At 42.7% G+C, this 27,228-nt stretch overlaps 1 protein-coding gene and 1 long non-coding RNA gene across 2 annotated transcripts in view; one reads left to right on the top strand and one right to left on the bottom strand.

The window, feature by feature from the left end:
• The window catches only part of ANGPT1 (angiopoietin 1), a 144,505-nt gene extending 127,691 nt beyond the window's left edge, over positions 1 to 16,814 (bottom strand). Inside the window, exon 1 of the mRNA XM_028736293.2 lies at positions 15,680 to 16,814. Coding sequence (XP_028592126.2) covers positions 15,680 to 15,976 — 297 coding nt within the window. The 5' untranslated portion in view covers positions 15,977 to 16,814. The remainder of the gene's footprint in view (positions 1 to 15,679) is intronic.
• The window catches only part of LOC144328672 (uncharacterized), a 36,799-nt gene continuing 25,363 nt past the window's right edge, over positions 15,793 to 27,228 (top strand). The window contains exon 1 of the long non-coding RNA XR_013393860.1: positions 15,793 to 15,928. This is a non-coding gene — a long non-coding RNA (uncharacterized LOC144328672). The remainder of the gene's footprint in view (positions 15,929 to 27,228) is intronic.

Here is a 27,228-nt window from a genome sequence, read left to right as displayed (position 1 = left end):
AAACAAGAGAACAGCAACCAGAGATGGTGATAAACCACAGACAAATCTGTTCGGACTGTATTTTGGATATAGTCAATGAAAAAGAATATCCTGGAAAAAAAATCTCTCAAGAAATGAAGTTCTCATGAGAAATAGAGTTTGTTATCCAGGCCAAGCTGCTTTTCACAAAAGCGTGCCCAACCTGAAATCTGGTTAGCTGAAGCTAAGTTACATATGTTTTGGGGTTTCATGCATCACAAAATTCTAACTCTGTGGGCAATCCTTCCATGTCTAAAAAGATACATTGTGATATGGTTGCTCCTTGGATGTGTATTCATTCATTCTTCATTCCATGCAGAAGTGATCTCTTGGCATTGCTCCACCAGCTCCAGCTTAGATATCTGCTCATGGTGATTTCAGTTATAAATATAATTGTAGTTCCTTGTATTTGAGCATGGTTCTTGTTTTTCAAGGAGAGACGACATCCTTTCTTTACTGGACAACTTAACACCACTGCCTAGTGTACACCTGCTTATGACATAAATTAAGCAGGAATGGAGATTTGAACTCTCAATGACCATTCCAGAAATGAGGGTCCAGTTCAGACAATCAACTCACCATAAGACACCATATTTTATAAGAAACCTTGAGAAGGGCATGCAAGAAACAAACAAAACTTTTCATTGCAACAATGGGATATCTTCAGACATCAACAACTCATCCAGAAAAGCTCCCTGATCTGCTGGGAATCCCACCTTCACCATTATCAGTGGGAAGCAGGAGGTGTGAAACCCCCATGGAATCATATGCCTCAGAAAGAAAGCATGGCTTCTTTAACTGGGGAGGAAGAATCTCAGACACAGTCGTCCCCAGAGGACTACTTTCAGCCTTCAATATGCCAGCCCAGTGCTGCAGCAACATTCCAAGCTATTGATTCCTTGATCCAAATACACCTGCTGCAGCTACACCAAGTCTGACTCCCACAGTGCACTGACCAAGGTGCTGACTTCTGACTTGGACTCTATTACATGCCCATCTGTCTGTCAACACTTGAAGTCCATCCTCAGTCAAGGCTGCAAGAATTTGGAGTAAGCTACCATTAGATGCTGGGGAGATGTTCCTTGTCTGCTTTTTTGAAAGGGAATGTACGATGGTGCCTTATATTGAGTTGGACTATTGGGCCATCTAGCCCCGTACTGTATACACTGGCAGGGTTCTCTTCCAGCCCTTTCTGGAAACAACACCAGTGAGTGAACCTGGGACCTTCTACAGGCAAAGCAAATGCCCTACCACTGAGCCAAACTTCCTCCCAGAGTTGGGGTTGTATTCTTAGTGGTTGAGCTGATGGCTACAACTCAGCTGTTATATTGGTCCTGTTCTGCAATGTTTCTGATTTTTTTTATTTAAAAAATGTTGTTTGTTACATTTCTGAGCTACATTTGGAAAAGAGGCACTGACATTATTTGAATGAACAAATCCTCCTCTTTCTTTCTTTCTTTCTTTCTTTCTTTCTTTCTTTCTTTCTCTTTTTCTTTCTTGAACACTGTTGCTGTTGGTTTGCTAAGACTCTTTGCTTCAAATGCCACTGGAAGACAGATTCTAGACAAGCACAGCATGTAGCAGGCAGAAAACGTTCTTTAGCTACCTGCAATTGGCCAGGGGAAAAACATATAATGATCCAAATGTCTGTATTTTCACCCATGAAATGTCTGAGAATATCCACTCACGTGCAAGCAGCCCGCCAGAAAATGGATTAAGTCCTATTTTTACTGCATTTCGAGGAGTGTAAAAACAAAATAGAGAGTTGCGTGGCACCTGGTAGGCCAAAATACCTGACTGCTGAGCTGTATTTAGCCTTGTTGAACAAACCTGGTGAAATTGATGGAGTTGAGAGTGCAGAGAAACAGAAAGAGATAACTATAATAGGAGAGAGAGATGATTTCAGCATTCTGAACAGACCAAAGAGCCTGAAGCTGGGATGGGAGACCTATAAATCTCCAGGTGTTGTTGGACTACAGCTCCCATGCTGGCAGGTGTTCGTGGGAGTTAAAGAGTCTCACAACATATGGAGAGTGACAGGCCATCCATCCCTGGTGTAAAGGAAGTCCTGTATTGTACTCTCAAGTACAGCTGTGGGTGCATTGATCATCTGGCTTCTCCAACTCCCTTTGAACCACAGGTAAGTTGGGGGTTTGACTACATATCTTTACATCTGCAGTGGTCTTTGGTCATAGTGCAGAGGCCTTCAAATACCAGAGCCTCGTCTAAGCCAAGAGCAAATAACCCTACATAATAAATCTGGTTCACCCCTGAACAGATGTGAGTCAAGCTGAAAATAGATAAGATCTTAATAGGAGCTCTGCAGGAGTGCAATCCTCACAGTTGAACAATTCTAGCCAGCCAGATGTTTACAAGCACCTGGGAAGCTTATAAGCAGGGCATGGAGGCTTCCCTTCTTATTTGTCCACAGCATTTGGTATTCAACATCTGGTATTCAGAGGTCCACTAGCTCTGAAAACAAACACTCCATTTAGCTATCATCTTAATAATTGTTGATAGACCTGCTGGTGAGTAGTGGGTTGCTATTTTGGGGTAATTTCATGTTACTAAATAATATGGAAGAACATGAAAACACAAGTGAATTATTTGAGGAATGATGGGGTTAATGAATGCTAAACTGGGCAAAACTGTCTGAGTAGATTTGATACTGATTTACATCCCACTGCTATTTGATTTCAAACACTTCATAAATTAGATGCCTCTATTAGGCCTCTATTATGCAGAATGATCAAATTAACAACAATGGAACTACGGACTTCTTGGCATGCAAATGGATAGATTAATTCTGATTTATAAAGACAGCATGTGTGTGCCAGGAAGTCTGTACTATAATGGGGGGAAGGGGTTTGACCACACACACAACCCAAAATATACACACACTACACAACCCAACACACTTTCCCAAAATAGGTACAGCCCTAGACTTTCTGATACCCTTCCAAAGTAGGAATGAGTTATACGACAGGATTCAAAACCACATGGACATTTGGAGAGCTGACGGAATCCAGCTTGAAATTCGCTAAGGATAAAAAAGTGGGATTTCAGTCTACAGCTAGTTTCCAATATTCCATCACGTTAAATTATCGTTCAGTGGAAAAAGAACAAAGAAAACTCAAGTGACTTCAAAGCCAAGACTTTTGTTCATAGAAGTTCACATGCACTCTTCCTCTGTACATAAGTCACAGGTCCCATCATTCTAAAAGCATTTATGTCACATGGTTGTGTTCTGTGTAACAGTTGGGGAAGGGAGTGTGAGACACTTCCAGCTTTTCACAGTTCCTCCAGAGTTTCTATGGGACAAACCACTAAATCTTTCCGGGATATGTGGGAGTGTAAAAATGTTGATTCATAAAGTCAAATCTGGTAACACACTTCTCGGTTTCTTTACACCACACTCAAGGTTTCAACAATGTTTTTCTTTTTCATTTTAATTACTGCAGAAGGGCAAAAGGAATGTAACACTTTATAGTAAGTTTACATAAAGCTGCTCTTTTTCATAGTGTCAGCTAGTTGCTGTCACTCGTGAATGCAATGAAGTCTGATAAATGCATAGCTGTCAACGTTTCCCTTTTTAAAGGGAAATTCCCTTATTCCGAATAGGATTCCTCGCAAGAAAAGGGGAAAGTTGACAGCTATGTAAATGTAAGGACCAGTGGTCTACAGCATTTTTTTTAAAAAAAATCTTTTATGGTAGCTTGAAAGCTAGCATGTGCACCACCACCATTTTGAGCTGAGTATGAATTAACCCTCCTTTCCTTTCTTGACCCTAAAGCACAAGCTTACAGGGTGCAATGGGATCATCAGCAACAGAGGCTAGAGTTGCAGAATCTCAGAGTGAGCCAACTGCTCTGACAAAAACTGCAGTACTGAGGCCTTCCAACTTCTCCAGAGCAGATTACCCTTCAGAGGACCCACCCCATGAATGCACACTCCAGTAGTTGCCCCCCAAACCCCCCATAAACCCCAGATTCCCAACTTTCATTTAAAAAGCAAGGTATATTTAAAGCAATATACCACTTTAAACAGTGGGTTCACCCAAAGAATACTTAGAGTTGTTAGGAGTCAGTCGCCTTTTCCTCTCAGAGAGCTACAATTCCCAGAATGGCTTAACAATCAATTGCTCTTCCCATGGAACTCTTGGAATTGTAGCTCTATGAGGGGAACAAGGGTTTCCTAGCTGCCCTGGGAAATCCCACAGAGGCCTAATTCTGAGGGAAGAAGAACGGACCCCTCCCTATCCGGCCATTACTAGAAGACACACCAATTAAGTCCTACAGAATAAATAGAATGTGTGTCTATTTATGGTGATCCCAGATGAGGTAAGTGATCTCATTACAGGAGAGGTGACCTAATTTCATTGGGCTATTCCAAAAAGCTCCTCAAAAACATGTTGGCAATAGCTGAAAGACAACATGGCCTGAACATTTGCAAATCTATGTTTCTGTGTTAATCGGCATCATGCAAGATATATCTGGCATGCCTCTCATTGACAACTGGTTTTGCATTGTGTCCAAGACACGACATTCTTATATTAGATAATGTTCTTTATTAAAAATGCAATAAAAAATATCCTCTGGTGGATACAAAAATAACCTATTAGAAGAGACTACAGCCATGACACTACCGTACAAGTTCTGGCAGAGGACTTCACACAACAATAGCACAGCAAATGTGTAAAACTTTCCATAAGCAAGGGAGTGGGGAGGTGCTTGTAAGATAATAGTGGTGGTGCAAGGCAAAGAAGGTGTGGTGAATCTTCAGAATGTTCCTCTAGTGTGACCTAGACATGGTAGGGGAAGAATTTTTCACAACTGCAAATAATTACACTTACAAAGCATGAGCAAATACATCCACTACAGTGGTACATCGGGTTAAGTACTTAATTCGTTCCAGAGGTCCGTTCTTAACCTGAAACTGTTCTTAACCTGAAGCACCACTTTAGCTAATGAGGCCTCCTGCTGCCGCTGCACCGCCAGAGCACGATTTCTGTTCTCATCCTGAAGCAAAGTTCTTAACCTGAAGCACTATTTCTGGGTTAGCGGAGTCTGTAACCTGAAGCGTATGTAACCTGAAGCGTATGTAACCCAAGGTACCATTGTACAGACAATTCCACAATTTCCCCATCTGTAGTGTATGTACATGTAATATGGCCATGGTATATAGGCTGTTCACTTGAGAAAGACCACTACAGCAATAACTGGGTTGTGGCAGCTATAGGGAACAGAACATAAACAAACAAACAAAACTGGCATATGTTGGGTGTGGCTGACTGAAACCAGGCCAAAGTTCTCTGTGCCAAAATATCTGCTCAAGGAAGTTATCAGCTTCTGCAAAGGATGCAATCTGCATTTTAACAACAGCAGTGTTGCCCTCCCATTCCACACAGAATCAGGAGGCATCTGAATAATAATATAATAATAATGATAAAATAAAATAATAATATAATATAAAAACCAGGACATATTAGAGACACATTATTCATGTTTACATGCTTCCTCTGGTTTTAAGGTAAAGTTCACATCTCCAAACAGTGTTGGCATCCCATAAATGTCTCCCCGCCTTGGAAGACTGACTCCAATTCTTCCCTAGCGAAGTGAGAGCCAATGTCCCAAACAGCTGCTCCTTAGATCTGACCTGGGCAAGGCAATATATTTAATCCCGAGATGGTATCTTTAGGAAGGAAGCTCCTTTACACATTGGCAGACAACTTTAGAGCACACATAAATAAGACATAAAGGGCAAGTCAACTCTCTGTGTCTCTGAAGGGCAAAATTTGAAAAAGAGAATAAAAAGAAAGAAAAAGAAAAGCTATTTAAGATATAGCTTTGAAGAGTTATCCCTGGAACTTTCAGAGCTGCATAAAATATTTTCCAAGATCACTGAATGCTCCAAAGGTCAGCAACTGATATACTTCTCAAATTATCAGATAAAATGCACCCAAGTTAAGAGCAGTGTTAGTTTCAAGGGCTGTCAGGAATAACTTCATAATGCATAGTGATTGCCACAAAACCCTACATGCATTTAAAGCTCTACTGCGTGGTGACCTTAAAATACTGAGAAACATAAAGTATAAATGCTTGATAGAAGTCTCCACCACCTGCTCTTTCAGCCTATAAGAATGTTGTTATTTAAGCAGCTCTGAAACCCATTTTCTATATAGAAACATTGAAAAGCTGTACTGGGGGAGTAGATCTGAAGATAAATAAAGGTTGCAGTGCCCATCTTGCTTTACTGGCCGAGGGAGCCGGCGTACAGCTTCCGGGTCATGTGGCCAGCATGACTAAGCCGCTTCTGGCGAACCAGAGCAGCACACGGAAACACCACTTACCTCCCCGCCAGAGTGGTACCTATTTGTCTACTTGCACTTTGACATGCTTTTGAACTGCTAGGTGGGCAGGAGCAGGGACCCAGCAACAGGAGCTCACCCCGTCGTGGGGATTTGAATCGCCAACCTTCTTATTGGCAAGTCCTAGGTTCTGTGGTTTCACCCACAGCACCACCCACGCCCCTATTGAAGATAAATCATGGGTAGCAATAGAAGGAAGGAAGGAAGGAAGGAAGGAAGGAAGGAAGGAAGGAAGGAAGGAAGGAAGGAAATGTAGATCAGGTAAATATTGAAACAGACAGGAGAGAGTACTGTAAAACTTTGGAACAGTGCAATTTTAAAATGTCCTACTAACTAATAACTCCCCATGTTTGTTATCAGATTTGTTGCCCAACTTGTGTCCGTTTTGGAGAGGATCTAGTTAGAAACTGAAACAAGCATCACTATTAATCTGGAGCAATTATGAACGTTTTGCAGAATCGACCTTCCCCAGGGCCCAGTATTTTTGCAAAGCTGCTGCTGCTGGCTGCAATCCAGAATTTCAGGTAGGCTATCCTATTTGTTGCAGCAAGGAAGAAGCACTGTGCAAGAACAAGCAAGCTTTCCCCAACACTGCAGAAAAACAGATACATCTTTACTTGTATGGAGCTCCATGAGTGTATATGTGTGGGTGTTCTAGGTATGTTACTGCGTCTAGAAAGGTGTCAAAAAGTAGTTGCACCAGCCCTAACAGCCACTGGTTGGGTTGGTGGAGGAGTCTGTTAGCATCTAAATGCACATACAGCTGTAGTTTGCATGCCACCCAAAGACACAACGACAACTTTCCCTGCTTCCACCCATCCTATGGAATGCAAATCGCTTTCCAAGAAACTCACACCAATCTAGGAATGGGGTGAAATTAAATCCTTGCTCCCGGGGTTTAAAGCAAAATAAGAGATGGGGACCTGTAGACTGTAAGCTCCTTGAGAGCAGTGACCTGTGTAATGCTGAAAGACAGCAAGCATATTACAAATGGTAACTCATTGTTGCAATATAGAACCGCACACAAAACCATTCAATGTAAATAAGAGTGGGACGAGATCAATGCATAGGTTTAAATGTTTCCCAATTAAAAGCTGTAATCTTGTCCAGCAAAACCCAGGCAAAATAGACTTTTTTTGCCAAGAGGATTCATAAGGATGTCTTTGTCCCAAGCTTTGCTGAAAACCTATGTATGCTCTCTTAGAAATCATCATATGGCACAGCTCACTTAAAATACACCACGAGAATCCAGGTGGCAAATAGCATGTTTGAATGCTCTCTCAAAAATCATAACATTAAGCATGTATGTATGTATGTATGTATGACCCTTGCAACTCAAGAGTTCTCATAGTCTTCAGCCTTGTCAACAATGTCTCATGATCCCTTGGTTGTTAGGTATGGCATCTGGGAGCTACGAGAGAGCAAAGCACCCACTCACAGAAGTTTAAAAATAGAACGAAGAAGACACCATCTGCTAAAGGTGAGTGACCCCACAACAGTGGCAAATTTCAATGTGTAAACCTCCCTCCCCTGCCACAATGGGATAAATCTCCCCCTGCTTCATTGCTTATGAACAGGGCCACAAAATGCAGAGGGCCCTCTCTAGGTGTACCCATTGTTTTGTCTCATCTTCTAATATATATGGCATAACATAGCGTATTTGGTTGGCAATGTAATATGCTTCTATGCTGGGGATTCCCCATCCTCCTTCTGAGCTGGGGAGGTGCAGGTATTTGGGGCTTATTCTTGGCCACCAACAGCATACAAATCAATATGGCTAACGTGATCCAAAACACCCACCCACCCCACTCACAAACAAAGATCACCACAGCCAATCACAAACAAACAACCACACCCTAGGCCAACCCCAACCTCTCTCACCACCAAAGAAACACAAATGAACAGCACAAGCAACACTGACACCAAACCCTACATACATTAAGCAAAATAGAAACATTGCCACCCGACCTTACCCCCTCATCTTCCCCCCTCCCCCCCCCAATGTCTCAACAAATGAAAGTGATTTGTAAAAATGTTACATGGAAAAAATACGAGAGACATTACACATACTTCTTTAAGACAAGAAAATCTTTAATTTTAAAAATAAATAAATGCAGAGGGCCATTTCGGTCCAGCCAGTAGACCCACATCCAAATGCATGTCCACACCAGCAACAGATGTGCAGGAAGATGCTGACTGCCATCTGCAGATATCCCTTGTTGGACCCTATCAACTCATACATACACCATTTATTCATCACATTAGCAGTTGCCTCCATTTGTCCTCTGCATTTGATTAGTAAAATATACACTGGTGCTTTAGGGATAGCGAGTTCTCCCAGGGAGAATGTCAGGGACAAGCCTAGAGACAAGTCTGATGACTGATAGTTTTCTATGATTTAGTGTGACCGCAAAGCGCCGACCTACCACTGTTATTAATGAAAATAAATAATTTGGGGCTGGATGGCCCATTGTGACAAGGCTCTCCATCAAAGCCTGGGAAACATTTTGAGAAACTAAAGAAATGTGATGATGCCCCCCCCAAAGCAAGATAGGCTGCTTCTCTTTTCTAATGGCCCTTTGATGCTTCCACTTGCGTGTATTTATTTTATCATTGCCAAATAAGTAATCTCTCAATTCTGACCAATCCTTAGCATTTCTACGCTGGGGATCCCTTGACTTTTGTTGTGGGCACTTGGAATATCTCTGTGGGTTACCAGAATGTGAATGAATAAAGCTCTTAACGAAATTCAGCCACATGAATAGGAGAAAGATGTTTTTAATGCCCAAAGCAGCCAACTATTTTTATTTTTGGACACAAAGTGCAATGCTTTTGAGACAATTTTCATTGCTAAATAAAATCCCGCTTCCAGCCTGACTCTGTTCTTGGCCGCAGGTGTAAAAGAATCCCAAAACAGACCGTAGGGAAGTTGAATTTCTTGCCCACTCCTAGTGACTGCTTTGTAACCACCATTGGTCCTGCTGTGGGTAATTTCCTTCCCAGACCCTGGGCAATACTGCTCTGTCATACAAGGAGCATTTTAACCCAGGGGCAGACACATGCTTTGCATTCTAAAAAAGTGCCTGGTTCTGTCTCTAGCATTTCCAGCTTAAAGGACTACGTGATGAAAAATAGGGCTGTGTAGCCAGTTTGGTCAAAGCTCAAGTACTGACCCAAATCAGCCTGATTTGGGTGGATCAGGGCTTCAGCCAGATCAGATTGAGACTACCCTGGGTTGACCAACAAAGAGCAACCCACTGCATTTTAAAATCTGTCTCGTGTCTTTCCCTCGTCACCAGCCACAAGTTTCCCAAAACACTACTTTCCCTGGTCATTCTGGCTTAGAGGCAAAGTGGGTGGCTAACCATAAGGATGGAAGGATCTGTCAATTTCACTTCTCTCCATTTCTCATCAACCCAATCTTGAATACAGCTCTCCACATTTTCCAGCAATTTATAACTATATCTATGTAAATCCGCATGAAATTTCACCAGCATTGTAATGTGAATGTCTCCAAATTTTAAATGCTGTTTTGAGTAATGCACACATTTCACAAGCAATTTCCTCTAATAGAAAATAGACTTTTGTATGTTCTTTTCAATAATATCTTCATTTTTATGCATGTTTGCTAAAGGATGTTTGTTGGGGGAGGGACTATGAATTTCAAAGGAAAGATGTGTTTCAATTTGCATATTGTTTTGGAAAGTGTGAATCTGATATATTCATCTTTAAATGCATACCGAATCTAATTTCTCCTCCATTCCTAGTTGGGTGACACTGAAAAGAGGTTCATTGAATAGCACCAACTAGCATCATCCAACATCTCTCTCGTTTTTGAGATGGAGAGGAGGCTATCATAACTGAATGAACTAAAGCCTGTGCATTAGGTTTTTTCTCTGTACAAAATGATCAGAAAAGTGTTTCATGGACACTGCCAAGAAGAGATTTGGTTTATTGCCACATTTTAAATCTCAGTAATGCTTAGAAAAACTATAAATCTCAGCTGATATTCTAACTAAGGATTCTATCCCAGCAAGCACTGGTCGAACGTGGAGTTGGAGAATTTCTTACTGGATTCAGCTGCTTCCCATACAATTGTTCCGAACCAGGCAGAGGGCCTTCTCGGTAGTTGCTCCCACCCTGTGGAACACCCTCCCATCAGATTTCAAGGAAATAAACAACTATCTGACTTTTGTAAGACATCCGAAGGCAGCCCTGTATCGAGAAATTTTTAATGCCTAATGTTTTACCAAAAGAAATTATGTGCTGTAAGCTGCCCAGAGTGGCTGGGGAAACCCAGCCAGATGGGTGGAATATAATAATAATAATAATAATAATAATAATAATAATAATAATAATAATAATAATAATAATTCTGAGAGTATTCAAGTTGGTTCATTTTGGGGTGGGGAGAAAAAGTGGGAAAAAGAGGAGGAGGGAGATTCAGGTATCAGAAAAAAGTGAGAAGGGAATAGCAAAAGGAGAGAAAAGGGGTCACATCCACCCTGGGCATGTGATCTACAACACCTTGCAACTGCAGAAATCCATACACAGATTTCCTACTCCCTTAGAAACCAACTACTCAGGGTAGAACATTGATGTTCAGAGTACCTTTTAATTGAAGTGTAACTGCAAGGATAATTTCATGTGCAACTTCAGGGTTAGTTCTGTTAGCCAACTAGCCAAGACTGGACAAGTGAAGGTATTGCTTAGCAACCAGCCAGAGCGGCATGATGTTGGTTGAGGTAGCACATGGCCTCACTGGCTATGTAGTACTGAGCCAGTTTTCCTCTGTATGTTTGATTGAATGGCTCCCTGCTGTCTACAAGGCCTGAAGTCAGAAAGATAAAGCCTCTATTTCTCCTCATATTATAGACTGTTCTGTACAGTTTCTCCAGTAAAGCATTTTGGGATTTCTCTTCCCTCTGAACTCCATCTGTGTTACTTACCGGTAAGTGGCTTTTCAGTTTGTTTGTTTATTGAAGAATTTATAAAGGAGCTGCCAACCAATGTTTCTGAAGTGGTGCTCAGTAAAGAGATCAGAAAACAGAACGTTTAAGAGAAATAAATACATACACAACAATTTGAGCGCAAATCTAAAATAAATAAATAAATAAAACTCCACAAATTCAGCACACATTATGAAATGGCCAAGTCACACTGCTCAGAAGGCCTTTTTTAAAAGGTAAATTGGACCATGGTTCTCTATGCTATGGCACTTATCATTCTTAGTTGCTAACTGATGGTTAGGACTGAGCTACACATGGAGCAAAACCAGACGGGAATGAGATGGTAGAATGGATTGTACTACCTCAGACTGTGAGTGGGGATAACATTTTCAACAGCTGCTGTATGCAAAACAATGACAACCTGCTCATCTCCCTGCTTGCATAAAACAAGCACTGAAGGACAAGGGCTCACTTAGCACTTTGCACTGCATTGCCAAGTTGTACTTGGAGTCTGAGATGAAACCTGCCTTCCTCCATCTTTTTTCAGAGTAGCTTAAGCCAATCCCTCTTCCCAGGGAACTCCGGGAATTATAGCACTGTGAAATTAACTCTCAGCACCCTTAACAAACTACAGTTCCCATGATTCTTTGCGGGGAGTCATGAGTGTTTAAAGTGGCATGATACTGCTTTAAATGTATAGTTGTGGATGTGGCCTGAGAAAGGCAACATATGAACAGGACAGAAACAGACAGGAAAGATAGGATCTTGAGAATGACAACAGAAAAGACATTCTGTCTGCCTCAATTCAGGAAACGTCAACATTGTAAGGCTATCATAAATGCTGAGCCATCCTTCCATACACAACACCCTTAACAGACTAAAGTGGTCTACGGTCAGAAAATAGGTACAACATGCGATCAGGCATCCCAAGCGTATATGGAGAGGTTTATGAAAACATATTCAAATTACTCAGTCATGAAAACTCTGCAACATGGTAAGAGGAACAGAGAACATTCCCCTGAATTATCTTCCAATCTGATTCATGGGAGATCGGCTTAACAGACCCATTTTTAATTTAGATTTTGTCTGATTACAGAAACAACCACCAGTGGTTTCTCTTTAACAAGGTTATGCTTTTAACTGTTGGGTATTGAATGCCAAACACTTTTGCTAGAAACGGTTTTGAGAGAGGTTCTTTTTTAAAAAAAGAAAAAAGAAAATAATGCTGGCCGCATTATGCCGATGTGCAACTCCATCCACCTACAGCAATCTCAAGCATTGTGTTGAGAGAGGACTAAATGGATACCATACATACATCTGCACAGTTGTGAAACTATTTGTACTTCTATTGATACCATACATTCGCTCAGCATGGGAAAAAAATCCTGAATAGTTGCCAAGCTAAAAATGTCAGTTATTCTTTGACAATGTTTAAACACTGAAATTACAACCTAAGCATTTCAATGCTGCGTGACAGCCAGTTATTGCAAGGAATAAAAACCAGTAAGCAGTCTGTTTGACGCTGTTAGAACAAACATGGCAGATGCGCAGCCCAGGGTTAAATAACGAAGGAAGCTACCCTTGTTAAAACAAATCCTTCTAGGGAAAAGGGCTAAATAGGCTTCCCAAACCATCACCTTCTGGTAGTTTCGGCAAAAGAGCCCCTCATTGCTAAGCTGGGTCTTCTTCCAGCCAATCACTTCCACACCAACCCTGAATATGCAAATGTCATTGGACAATGCAGAAACTCAGACAAGGCAATCCTCAGAAAGATTCAAACTGACAGTTCATTTTAAGAGGGGTTTAAAAATATTTATTTTGTTTCCCAAAATCTGCTGCCTTTCGCTTTTTGTTAAAGAAAGATCAGGCTACATTTCTTCCAGATTAGCTAAACTAAGACCCTCGCAATGTCAACTTCCTCGTTAAACAATGCATACTACAATCCTTTCTTACATTGCCAGCCTGCTTTCCAAAGTGTACAAGACTGTGTTTGGAATATGCTCTAATAGGAGTAATATGTCCTGACGTGCTCTAATGCCGAACAGTTTTAATGAATGTGATACATTACAGGAAAGGCTCAGGAACCCACATAGACACAAGCACTGTGAATATAAATATATATCTTCCCAGATTCTTAAAGCAGTTCTAATGCTGCGCTTGGGTCATAGCCATGGGACTAGTAATATTTCTCATTTACTCTGTCTGTGGCAATATATTGCTCAAACAGAAACTTATTTGAACAGACAGGGGTTTTTGGGGGGGATTAGGGGGCATAAACCTCAGCTTTGGAACTGTAATATAGTCTTTGCTATTAGAAAGGAGGAATTGCAATATAAATGGCCCACATTGACACCAACAATGCAGCAAATGGATTGTGCTGGTATGTTATAACGGAGCCCAATAGAAGAGTCGTTTGCACCACCACCTATCATGCTGGGAAGCAGGCTATTTTGTTCTGTGACACAGAAAGAGATGTGACCTTTGTTTGTTTGCTGCTTTGAATGGACCCGTCAGGAAACCTTTTGCCTAGTTTCAAAATTCCAATAACCACTGAAGGGTGCTCTCCCTAGACATACCACTTAGGTGATGAGTCAGCCAGTGGCTATCTTCTCTTGGAGCCTAGGTGCCAACTGCAATTCAGAAGTAGGTTTTTTCCCTCCCTTACTCCCCCCTCTCTCGCCCCCCCCCTCTTGTGCAGATTGCAAATAAAACAGTGGGCTTAGTTCAGTCCCTAGTGGTCAAATGCAGAACACGGAACAACATCCTAGATGCCTTCTAGCAGAGCAGCTCTTTCCACAAGAGAAGCAATAACACGTGAACACAGAGGATTTGTGAATGCAGGCATTTCTCTCCTGCATAAGGTTTGCTCAAAGCCATGCTGAATAGAACAAGTGTTTATTATAAAAGCATTTCCACTACTTTAAGTCTCCTCTCAATGAAGTTGGAGGCACAGGCTGGAATCCTACAAACCTTTAACTGGGAGGAATTCCCAATGCATTAGATTAGTCTTATCTCTAGGGAAATGCACTTGGAATTGTGATGCATGCCTATGAAGAGTAAAAGACAGCACAGCATATCAAATTTTGTACAATTTCACCAAAACATGGAAGCCATGTGGGTTCCTCCCAAGCTATTCTTCAGGTTAAAATGCAACATTGAACCAGTAAAACTGCAGTAGCAACACATTCATAAGTCTAAATGAGGCAGATCTTCTCTGGAAAGCTTTAAAGCTGCAATTCTATGCACCATTATGTAGGAGTAAATCCAACTGAAAACAGCAGGTCTTACTTCTGAGATGAGGTGCATAGGATTGTAGTGCAGGATTGTGCTCATGAAATCCACCTGTCCAGCTGATTATCACTGTTGTGATATAATAAACCACATTTGGTGACCATTTTGTATAATTAAGGAATGGATTGTGCATAGAATGTAGAAAGGCAGCCTCAGAATATTCAGGCACAGAGAATGGCCAAAAAGTTTTCAAATCACTAGTTAGGTGATGTATTGGGATGTGTGATTCAAAGCTGCTTTTCAGATGACAACCCAGTGTAAACAAAAACAGCAAACCCTTTACCTAGCCACAGTTCTACTAAGGTGCATGCATGTCTCATCTAAAACTTCCAGCATTATTCTTCTGACTAAGCACATTTATAACATTCCTAACTTGTATCAACTTTTTCTTAGCTGAACCAAAATAAAAATAAAAATGGTAGGAGTCCAGTGGTTTATTGATGAGGCACAATGTACTGAACGATTACCGTAATTACCCTTAAACCATTCATCAGTTATCCCCTGCAGTGTTGAAATTTATTACTGGAATAAATTTCAACTTGATATTGATATCAGATGCAAGCTGTTTTATTTTTATGAGGGTTAAAAAAGAAAAAAACCTTTACAGTTCTCTTTATAGATCCATAATGCTTAATCTCTTATCTAACCAACTGGCAATACTTATTTCCATGAGCACCAAGATCATGCTTAAAATATTGCATGCAGTTTATTTTTTAAGAGCCTGTTTTAGCTTGTCGACAGGTTAGCTGATCATAAGCTACCAGCAAATGATATAAAATATATTTCTTCAGAAGTTCCTAACAGATTATTATAAGCCTTAGCTTTTATGTTCGGAAACTAAAGAGATCAAACTTTTTTTTGTTTTAGGAGTGGGGGGAATCTTCAAGAAACATGCACCAAGCTTGATTTGCTTTATTCCACAACAGAGAGGATGCTGTCACCGTTTTATCAGCACGTACGCAATGTTCGCCCAGCCAATATAACATCTCAGTCAGAACAGCATGTACAACTTGAGCAAGGTGTGCGAGGAATCGGAAAAAAATGGAGTGCTTACCTTTTGCAGCCACTGAGTGTAGTTTTCCATCACATGCTCCAAGCGCTGCAGTTTCTGGGAAGAGAAATCCTGCTCCATGTGGGGGGCATCCCTTTGGAGAGCGTTCGCGTTGTATTGGTCGGTGGTGCTTTCACGACAGTTCCCATCCTGTTCTGGAAGGATGAACGTGTAGGTGCACTGTCCATGCTGAATCCGGTTATATCTTCTGGCACTGGACTCTGGACCCCGGCGTGGATTGCTGCAGCCTAGGTGAGTCAGAAGTGTAGCAAGGAAAGCAAGCTGAAGGAATATGGTCATGTTACTGTCCCTTTCCTTTCCTGCTCTTAGAGACAATTTTGACCCAACCCCTTTCTTTCTTTCCTTCCTTCCTTTTCTTTTCTTTTTTTCTAAAAAAAAAAAAATGCTTTACCTTGTCTTTTGAAATCCCTTTGGGGGATCAGAGAAGGTAAAGAAAAGTGAAGAAGATTCAGATAATAAATGGTGACTTTAAAAAAAACCAACAACAACAACAGTGACTAAGTGCACCAGAGCTGATTGCTTCCTTAGCCGGAGTTTGAGCAATTTATTGCATAGTAGCCGGGATTTATCGTTTCCTCTCTGTTACACTTCAGCGTGCAGCCTCTTTGAGTCAGCTGCCCAGGCATACCCCAGCCTCTTTCTCCTACCCTCGCTGCGGCTGAACTGCTATTTTCTCGGAGACCTCGGCGTGTTTTATTAAGGTTGTACATTCAAGCCAAGTTGGAAGCCGGCAGCCTTTCACAAGATGACTTGAGTGGAATGTGTGTGAGTGAGTGTGTCCCTGTGCGAAGGGATGCCTGATGGGTTCGGCAAAGAAGGATCATCTTACACTCTGGCTCGAAGCATGACCTCAAACATGCACGCCTGCTCAGCTCCCTCTGCACAGAAAACGGCTAAGAGCCTTTTGACAAAGTTTAACGAGTCGAACAGTCCACCTTAATAGACTTCCCATGTTCAAACTGAACTATTTAAATGGACTTGCAGGGTCCAGGCTTGCTGTAATCCCCGTCCCCCTCCAGTAAACATTAACACACAGACCGCCGCACATGGAAAATATCTGCTCTCGTATAATGGGTATGTGACCGAGCGACTCTCTCAGGGAATGCTAAATCGGAGAGTGGGTTGCGATTCTTGTCAAACGATTGGTGTAGAAAGCAGGCATGATAACAGAACAGAGACCAATTTCATTTCTTTCATCAAAACACAGAATCATTTCTGCATCGGAGATGTGATTAAAGCAAAAGCAAACAGTTTGGGAAATGTAACTCACCAGATTATTTCTTTGCATGTCGATACAAGATTGAAAAGTGTGTTTGTATATATAATGTGGAAGAGGGAAGCAATAATGCTGGTTCCCCCCCCCCCCCGACTAAGATTTCAAACAACTTGGCACTGATCCATTGAGCCGCACTGCACATTTGCAACTAATACTGTGTACACATTAAACTTCTGCAATGGCAATTTTCCTCCTGCAGTCCCCTTTGCAGCTCAGCACGTGACTTTTAAAACTGGGGAAGCTGCTTGAGGACGAATGACTTAAGGAAAACCCTACTTGGAACCTGGATCTGTTGCGCTGCATTGAATTATCACCACAGATGCATTTTATAATAGTGTTCTATATCCATAGGATATCACACCAGGTATTCACTTTGTATATAATCCCATGCCTATAATTCACTTGCATGGGGTTACTAGGTGGTCTCCCTTCAAGGTGCTGACCCACCACCAAAAGACCTCCTTAGCTTTAACAAATGAGGGCCGGTTGAGGAACCAGGTCCTGCAAATAAGGGGTCGTGGTCCTGTACTTCACACTGAGCTTCCACCTCAGAGCCAAGATTTTCACTTTCAGTGTCATTCTTAGTAAAATTCCAAGATTCTTGTGGCTATATAACTGGAAGTGCATCATTATGTTCAATGGGTCTTGTTGCCGATGGCAAATTCAGATATTGTACAATATGTTCAGATTTCAGCCCAGTGCCTATTTGTCAAGCAGAAAAAAAAAAACAATCTCTGTCATTGTCTTTTGGCTTTCTCCAGACCATCATCATCCTGGGAAAAAGCAAGAAATGGGGTGTCAAAGGTTTTCGTTCTGGGCCCACTGTTGTTTATCGTCTACAAATCCACCTAACAGTTACTGTACCCCACTCAGCCCACATTTTACTAGCTTCCTTGCAAGAATATCACGGGGCAGTTTGTCAAATCTAATTGACCGACATAGCTACAATTTATAATTAGAACCAATTAACTTCATAAAAAAAATTCTGATTGTTTTCGCACCCCAATGTGTTTTGAAAGCGTCAGATCAGAATTACAGCTTTTCTTCATAGATAAAATCTTTTTGTTGTTGTTGTTTTTGTTCATCTGCTACTTTAGTTAGCAGACTGTTTGAGCCAGACTGGGAAAAAGTCCTCGTCTGTTTTGAAGGATTAATTGGTGTCTTTTAACCCCTTATCATTCGGTTTCTTCAACCTCCTTACATCCCTGGCTCCCTGATTTGTATTTATAGCCAGACATAACAATATGGTATATGTGTAAGAGTGGGTGGGTGGGTGTGAACTAGACATTTGCTCAGATAGTAATGGTTTTATGGAGCCCTAAACAACTCAGTGGGGACGCGGGTGGCACTGTGGGTTAAACCACAGAGCCTAGGACTTGCTGATCAGAAGGTCAGCTGTTCGAATCCCCGCGACGGGGTGAGCTCCCATTGCTCGGTCCCTGCTCCTGCCAACCTAGCAGTTCGAAAGCACGTCAAAGTGCAAGTAGATAAATAGGTACCACTCCGGTGGGAAGGTAAATGGTGTTTCCGTGCACTGCTCTGGTTCACCAGAAGCAGCTTAGTCATGCTGGCCACATGACCCAGAAGCTGTACGCTGGCTCCCTCGGCCAATAAAGTGAGATGAGCGCTGCAACCCTAGAGTCGGTCATGACTGGACCTAATGGTCAGGGGTCCCTTTACCTTTAAACAACTCAATGATCCAAGTATCTGTAAGAGAAGCCCCTTCATTACCACCCAACTCAATCCTGACAAGGCACACTCTTCTCTTGATTGCCACTGCGATTGGGGGATGAAGGAGGGAACACATAGAATGGCCTTCTCCATAGTGGGACCTGAACTCTGGAATGATCTCTCACCGCCACCCAGAGGTATGTGCCCCCAGGCCTTCGTAAATTGAACTCTTCCATGAAGAGTTGAAATATTCAAGTTCATTTTTGTCTCACTTTATCACTGTCTGGAAGGGCTGCAGTGCAACCAATTGTGGTAGCATTGCAGAAGAAATCAAAGCCGAACAAATTCACTGCCAATGCCCAGTTACTGTGTCAAGGACACTGCAGAACACACCCACAAAAAAACTTGAGAAGGAATGGCCCCTAAAGCTGCGTACACAGCATACAGTACATTTAAAACACATTGAAAGGACATGGCCTCAAAGAATTCTGGGAATTGTAGTTTGTTAAGGCTGCTGGGAATTGTAGATCTGTGGTAGGTAAAGTCCAGTTGCAGGAACTGCAGTTTACAGACCTACAATTCCCAGCAGCCTTAATAAACTACAATTCCCAGAATTCTTTGAGGGAAGCCAAGTGCTTTAAATATATGGTGTGTCTGCAGCCCAGAGTTTAAGATGCTTTTATATCCACTTGTCTATCTCATAATCTATATCTTGTCTATCTGTGCACACCGGCATCAGTACAAGTGTGCATGAATTGATATCTTTGGCATTGAAAAGGGTGACAAACTGTTTGCAGAGTTTGTTTGTTTGGGTTTGGCAGAGGGTTTTTTTGTTTGCTTGTTTGCTTGCTTGCTTGCTTGTCTGCCTGCCCGCTTTTGAGGCTGCTAGATAAAGTTAAGTTACGTTCACGTCACACAAAATACCTGAATCCCTTCCAACCCAATTTCCTGTTCATGGCAAAAATAGAAATCATAAACTCTTTTCTACCAGACACATGATTTACAACCTAATGTGCTTCTGACACAACCTTCACACAGTTCAATTAATAGCCGGCATTAACAACTGTCAAAGTGGGAAGCCCTTGACTAAAGAAGCACAGAATCATAGTAACGGAAGGAACTGCGTGGACATAAGAAGATGACCATAAAGCTCAGATCAAAGGTCTTTTGAGTTCCTCAGTAAGTTTCAAACACAGTTATATGCCTTCAGAAAGTTCGAACAGGATATAAAGGTGACAGACATTCCCTGTTGTTTAGGCCTTAGCAGTGAAAATTCAGAAGGAAACCCCCCTTCTTCTAAACCCTTAGCCATCATGGCTACAGACAGGTAGAACCTGTAATAAAATGTTGCACTGTGAAGGACTGCTGTTCAGAATTCTAGCCCCTTCACTCAGTTTCTCCTCCAGCCACTCACACAGGCTGTGTACACGCAAGACGTCTCCAAAGAATCATGGGAACTCTAGTCTTCACCCCTCACAGAGCTACAACTCCCAGAGGCCTTAGCTAAATGCAGTTCCTAGGGGTTTTGGAGGGGGACATCTTGTGCTTTAAATATATGGCATGTATGCAGCCACATTCGTCCATCATTCTACGACAACGGAGACTGCTAAGTCTTCAGTGGTGAGACTTTCCCATGGGCTTCTCCCCACCCCATAAAGTTTTTTGTACTTCTGCAAACCTTGGGGTTCTCCACAAGCCTACTAATATTTCCCTCTGGTGCATTGGTTGTGCAATTTGGGCTACAAAACAAATGATACTCACACCCTGACAATCAGAAATAGAGGGAACAATCAACATATCCCCCTTGGATTTGTCTAATTTGTAGCCATCCATTAAAATATATAGATATGTGAAAGAAGTACTTCCTTTGTCTCTCAAGACTCTAGCAAGTATATGATGAATTGCCTCATGATCTACTAAACCATCTTGGGTGGTGGGGGCCCTGAAATGTCGGTTGAATGCACAACACTTTCCTGGAAGGCACACCTACCCACAACGGGAAAAGGAACTTCTAATCAGAGATTAAGAAAGGAGCAGCTTTGACTTCCTTGCGCCAAGAGCTGCAGGAGATTTTGGGGCTAAACTGAGGTTACGGTGGGGTCTGTACTTGTCGTGCATTGCTGAAATACCTTCCTATCCGCTTCGTGAGTAAATAAATTATAAGGAAGACACTCAGATCCATATGAAGTCTATATATACAGCAAACACTGTAGGTCTCAGGATAACTTGCCTCAGAGACCATATAAATCATAACTGCAGGAGCCCAAGCCAATGAAGAACAACTTGCAGCAAGGGAGACATTCAACTATCTTCACCACACACTAGGAACACTCTTAAAGGTGCAGGGACCAATCTATGTCACCCAAACTATTCCATTAAGGCATGGGTAGCTAACGTGATGCCCTCCCAATGTTGCAGGACAACAACTTCCATCATCTCTAACAGTTGGCCATGCTGACTGGGGCTGGTGAGAACTGAAGTCTAACATCAGGGCTTTGCCGGACTGGCTGCCCCTACATTGTGGCAATGGTACGTGGCATGGCCAACTCTCAGGGTTGATGGAAGCTGTTGTCCTGCAACACCAGTCGATATCTGGGAATGGGTAGGTGCAGATGGACATTCAAGCAGAAAAGCGCAAGAGTGGCCAGGAGGTTGTCCAGGTATTAACTGTTGATGGGCAGCTTCAGGGGCCCTGTTTCCCATTATTTTTGTTCTTGTTGTCTTTAAACTGGCCTTGGGCTGACAGTCCTTCAAACGGAGGGTGTCAAGGACCGTGCTGAAGAGGGCTGCACAGATGAGGAATGGTGGGAGCCTCCCCCTCCCCCTCCCCTACCCCAGATCTGGTTCCTGAATCTTCCTAGGAGCAGGAAGACAGTATAGATTTGGAACAGTGGTTTGCAGAGGGACCTAGTTCAGAAGGCAGAAGCTGGGAAATACTGGGTGGGGAACAGCTAGGAGATGAAACACTGGAAGAGAGAGGGTTAACAGATTCACAGTCTCTGGACAGCATTCACACACACCCTTCTCCAAAGTCACCAAGAGCTCAGAAAGCTGCCGAACAGAAAGCACAGAGGGTACAAACTCAGATTACAAGACGTAGAAGATTAATTGGGATGAAAGAGGGTGTGAACCTTATCTGGAAGCACTGCCATTTCTAGGAGATGTGTTCTTTGTTCTCTCACTGTGATTATTAAAGTTTCAAACTGGTAAGAAGACTCATTTTCCTTTCTTCTGCTTATCTACTGCCACGTGGGGAGAAAGTCAATTCCCTGAAGCCTGACAGAGGACATCTTCAAATAGAGAGCCCTGACCTCTGAGGGCCCTCCCATTAGAGGACTGCCCGCTGTAAAGTAGGTCATATAGACATATAGACTTGCATGCCAAGCACGCAACCTGAATACACACCATTTAACACACACACACACAATTTTGGGGGCCAGGGGGTTAAATGTATGGTGTGTGCCAGATGCGCCATCTTGCGAGGGCAATTAAGGGGGTTGACACAATGCTGCATGGCCTCACACGTGCTCAATGTCCTGATGTTGGGTGGAATTGCGGGTGGAGCCGAACACATTGGTAGCGTGGCTTTAATGGCAGATGGCCTTTCCTCCTGCCGCAGCCACCGGTGGGGGGCTGCTTCAACCCTCCTTCCCCCTGCAGCTAGGAACCAGCCACTGAAACCATGCCACATTCGGTTCTGCACTCGGCCTCCTCCGCCCCCGGATTTTTCGGGACATGTGGGAGGGGCTGGTTCCCTTCCAAAAATACTTTGGGTTGGGGAGAGAAAAGGGCTTGGCCCACATGAGTTGGCACAACCTGGTGTGTGACGATGCCTACTTTGGAGTAACGAAGGTGCTGATGTTGGAGGAGGGGGAGTTTCAAAATGCAGAGTCTCCCCTCTCAAAATCCCAGCCTTGTTTTGAGTCGGGATCAAGCCCCGTCAAAAGCTGGGCCCACCATGTAATGGGGGCTGCAGCCTATCCCTGCAGTCTCCAAGCCCTCCATGCCAGTCTCCCACTCCTTAGACCTGCCTCAAAAGGGGTGGAATAAAACTTACTTTGAAGAAGGGCACCACCAGAGCTGAAGTGACTGCATTTCCCTCAGAAGACGCTTATCAGATGGCAGAAATTAATTTTCCCACTCATGATGGGAAAGTTAGAGATATTTCCTCAAGGTAAGGTAGGGCTCTTTTTCGTGCTTGGGAATGCAGGTGAAGGAAAGATGAAAGCTATTTTTCAGTCAAATTGGGCTCATTGAACATTCCTATCACATGTGATTATATTGTGAGGAATATCAGTTGCAGGTTATTTGGGCAGGTTCCCTAATTACACAACTGACTAAGGCAGCTGCTTTAATTCAGTTTCATTTCCCATCCTGTTTGTTAGTGGGGTTTTCGCTATTGTTGTTAAAGTAATTTTCAGACAGGGAACAGACGAGGCCTTGTCTATACTCTAGTAAAATTCTGTTGGGTGTCGGAGGAATTACCACATACAGGCTTAGAAAGAAACCAACACATACACACCTTGAGGTGGCCTGTGAGGGGCTTGGTATACCTCCGTGTTTTGGCACCTGCCTGGGATTGAAAACAGATTGCAAAGCACCCAAGCAAACCACAATGCATAGTTCAGATGTTGCTAACATGGCCCTGGTGTGAGCAATGGTGCCCTTGAGGTCTTTCTGTGGCAGTTTACACAAGAACATAACAAGACGCACCAATCAAAATGTTACAAGCAAAACAGAATAGGCAACTATCTGTAGCCATTTCTCCTCAGGGCAAGATGGGTTTTTCAGTAGCGGTTGCAGGACGGAGAGGACAATGGCTGAAATCTGAATGGCAAACACATTACATCAGGTCAATGGCTCATCTAATACAGTAGACTGTTCTCACAGTGGCCACCTAGATGTGTATGGGAAATTGGCAAGTAGGACCTGAGACCAAGAGCCCTCTCCCCTCCTGTGGTTTCTGAAAACTGGTACAGTGGTACCTCGGGTTAAGTACTTAATTCGTTCCGTTGGTCCGTTCTTAACCTGAAACTGTTCTTAACCACTTTAGCTAATGGGGCCTTCTGCTGCCGCCGTGCCGCCAGAGCACGATTTGTGTTCTCATCCTGAAGCAAAGTTCTTAACCTGAAGCACTATTTCTGGGTTAGCGGAGTCTGTAACCTGAAGCGTATGTAACCTGAAGTGTATGTAACCCAAGGTACCACTGTATTCAGAAGCATTATCGCCTCCAACTGTGGATGCAGGGCACAGCCGTCATAGCTAGCAGCCATCAATAGCCCCCTGACCTCCCATCAATTTGCCCAATCCTCTTTTAAAGCCATGGAAGCTGCTGGCCATTGTTGCTTCCTGCAGCAGTGAGTTCCATAGTTTAATTATGCACTATGTGTAGAAGGAGACGCAGGTGGCGCTGTGGTCTAAACCACAGAGCCTAGGACTAGCCGATCAGAAGGTCAGCGGTTCGAATCTTCGTGACGGGGTGAGCTCCCGTTGCTCAGTCCCAGCTCCTGCCAACCTAGCAGTTCGAAAGCACGTCCAAGTGCAAGTAGATAAATAGGTACCGCTCCGGCGGGAAGGTAAACAGAGTTTCCATGCACTGCTCTGGTTCACCAGAAGTGGCTTAGTCATGCTGGCCACATGACCCAGAAGCTGTCTGCGGACAAACGCCGGCTCCCTCGACCTATAGATTGAGATGAGCGCGCAACCCCAGAGTCGTCCGTGACTGGACCTAATGGTCAGGGGTACCTTTACCTTTACCTATGTGTAGAAGTACTTTCCTTTATAAGTTCTTGAACCTTCCAATATTCGGGATATACATGAATTCTGTGTTGTGGGGGTGAGGACTTTACTCTATCTACTTTCTCCACATGATGGCATCTCCCCAGGCTGTTTCTCTGGAACGCCTTGGTTCTTCAGAAGAGAAGGCGTCAAATCCTGCCATAGGGCACTGCCATGGACCCCAAGCATACCTTTTTCTTCTATTCTTGGCTCAACACTAATTATTTTGGACCCTGAAGACAGCACCCATCAAAGCAGGAGACGTCTACGAAGGATTAGAAGGTAAGTAAACAAGCGTGCAGACACAGTGAGAAAGAGACAAAGAGGGAGACAAAGTTCAGATTCAAGAATTGCAGCTATTTCTTATTTAAGCAAGGCAGCTTATTAATGAAAGATCACTTACATTTTTATACAGTGCTTGGCTTGCCAGAACTTTATATTTATTTTTATACCCAGCCTTCAGTTTCATGCTGTGATGCTCTGAGTATATGCATGGTTATAAACGAAGAAGCAGGACCCTGAACACTGTGCTCAGAAGGAGCCATTTATATATAGGAAGTAGAGTCATGCATATCTGTCTATAACCAGAATGCAGCAGCTAGACGGATGACTGGGAGTGGCTGCCAGGACCATATAACACCGGTCCTAAAGGATCTTCACTGGCTCCCAGTACATTTCCAAGCACAATTGAAAGTGTTGGTGCTGACCTTTAAATCCCTAAACAGCCTCGGCCCAGTATACCTGAAAGAGTGCCTCCACTCCCATTGTTCTGCCCGGACACTGAGGACCTCCTCTGAGGGCCTTCTGATGGTTCCCTCACTGCGAGAAGTGAGGTTACAGGGAACCAAGCAAAGGGCCTTCTCAGTAGTGGCAGATGTCAAACAGATAAAGAACTACAGTGGTACCTCGGGTTACATACGCTTCAGGTTACATACGCTTCAGGTTACAGACTCCACTAACCCAGAAATAGTACCTCAGGTTAAGAACTTTGCTTCAGGATGAGAACAGAAATTGTGCTCCGGCGGCGCGGCAGCAGCAGGAGGCCCCATTAGCTAAAGTGGTGCTTCAGGTTAAGAACAGTTTCAGTTTAAGTACGGACCTCCGGAATGAATTACCGTATTTTTTGCTCTATAAGACTCACTTTTTCCCTCCTAAAAAGTAAGGGGAAATGTGTGTGCGTCTTATGGAGCGAATGCAGGCTGCACAGCTATCCCAGAAGCCAGAACAGCAAGAGGGATTGCTGCTTTCACTGCACAGCGATCCCTCTTGCTGTTCTGGCTTCTGAGATTCAGAATATTTTTTTTCTTGTTTTCCTCCTCCAAAAACTAGGTGCGTCTTGTGGTCAGGTGCGTCTTATAGAGCGAAAAATAAGGTAAGTACTTAACCTGAGGTACCACTGTATACAGTAGTTCATCTGAAGGCAGCCCTGTATCAGGAAGTTTTTAATGTTTGACTCTTACTTACTGGTGGGGTACAAGATTAGTTGATAGTTCCACATCAGATAGAGACCTGGAATATAGTGCACATGTGGTTCAAGACACCTACCACAAGAACAAACTGAAAATAGATTTGTTCATCCTTTGTTTGAAAGGGAAAATATGGTGTACTCCCAAATGACTGAGGTATTGCCAGACCAGAATAGGAAATTGGTGCACACTTGGGACTCAGCTATGCAGCTGAAAATATAAGTGCATTATACAAATGTGACACTAGATAACGCTGGTAAGTTAATGGCAAATACCTCATATATTTTAAAATGTTTTTAAAAAAACATTTTCACAGTGTTTTTTTCACATGTGTAGATTCAGCCTTATTCCAAGGGAACACTTTCCCTAGAGTTCTTTTGGGAGAGGAACTTCCTTTAACTTTGAACAAGAGACATGAAATCATTAACATATTTCATCAACAAACTGACCACATGCATAATCCAAGATTACTTGAGTTGCGATATTTTGTTGGAAGGCATATAGAGAGAACTCACTAGCATCCCTGCATCACACAGCTCATTCCCACTCTTCTCTTTTTACTTGCAAAATATGAGACCTATAAAAAGGATCTCCTACAACTATTTAAAAGGTTATAACAGCTGTGGGAAGCCTATTTGATTCCAAACTGTGGTTCTTCAGGAGAGAGTTAATTCTTTCCCTTTTGCATTCCGATTTTGCCCAATAGGACAAAACATGCAAATACCTACATGGTGCTGTATGTTTCTCTCCATGGAACAAACAGCAACTAGAAAGGAAAGATAATTTTAATTGAGAAAATGTATGGGGGGGGGGAGGAGGGAGGACAGCTATCCACATGCTTGCAATCAGAAGGGAAAATAGGAACCGAGATTATCACTTATTTGCTATACTAAAAATAGGGTGCTGCTAATAGGAATGGATAGTGGAACAAAGTAGCATTGCTGCACTTAAATAAATTCATCATGGGGCTTTTGGCCACAAATTAGATTTGCCACAAACGAGACAGAACTTTTGCGTCCATGTCAAAAACTTTTGGAAGAAATTGAATTTAAATATTTTTTTAAAAAAGAAAAAAAATGCAATTCTATACCTGTATACCTCTATACTGTGTGTGTGTGTGTGTGTGTGTGTGTGTGTGTGATATACTTTATAAAAGTATTTATACACCTCCCTCTCATAAGATATCAGGGTGGTATACAGCACAACAAAGACATAGAACACCATTGAAGAGGGTGATTAATGGAGGAGATGAAAATTAGGGAGATGTTATACACGTGCATGAATAAATTCGCTTCTGGGGCCCCTCTGGGAATACGGGCCATGAAGCTTAAGCTTCATTA

The sequence above is a fragment of the Podarcis muralis genome, chromosome 8 (assembly GCF_964188315.1).
Source record: "Podarcis muralis chromosome 8, rPodMur119.hap1.1, whole genome shotgun sequence".
In the NCBI taxonomy this organism is placed as follows: domain Eukaryota; kingdom Metazoa; phylum Chordata; class Lepidosauria; order Squamata; family Lacertidae; genus Podarcis; species Podarcis muralis.
The sequence above is the reverse complement of the archived record's forward strand: the minus strand, read 5'-3'. Positions and strand labels throughout refer to the sequence as shown.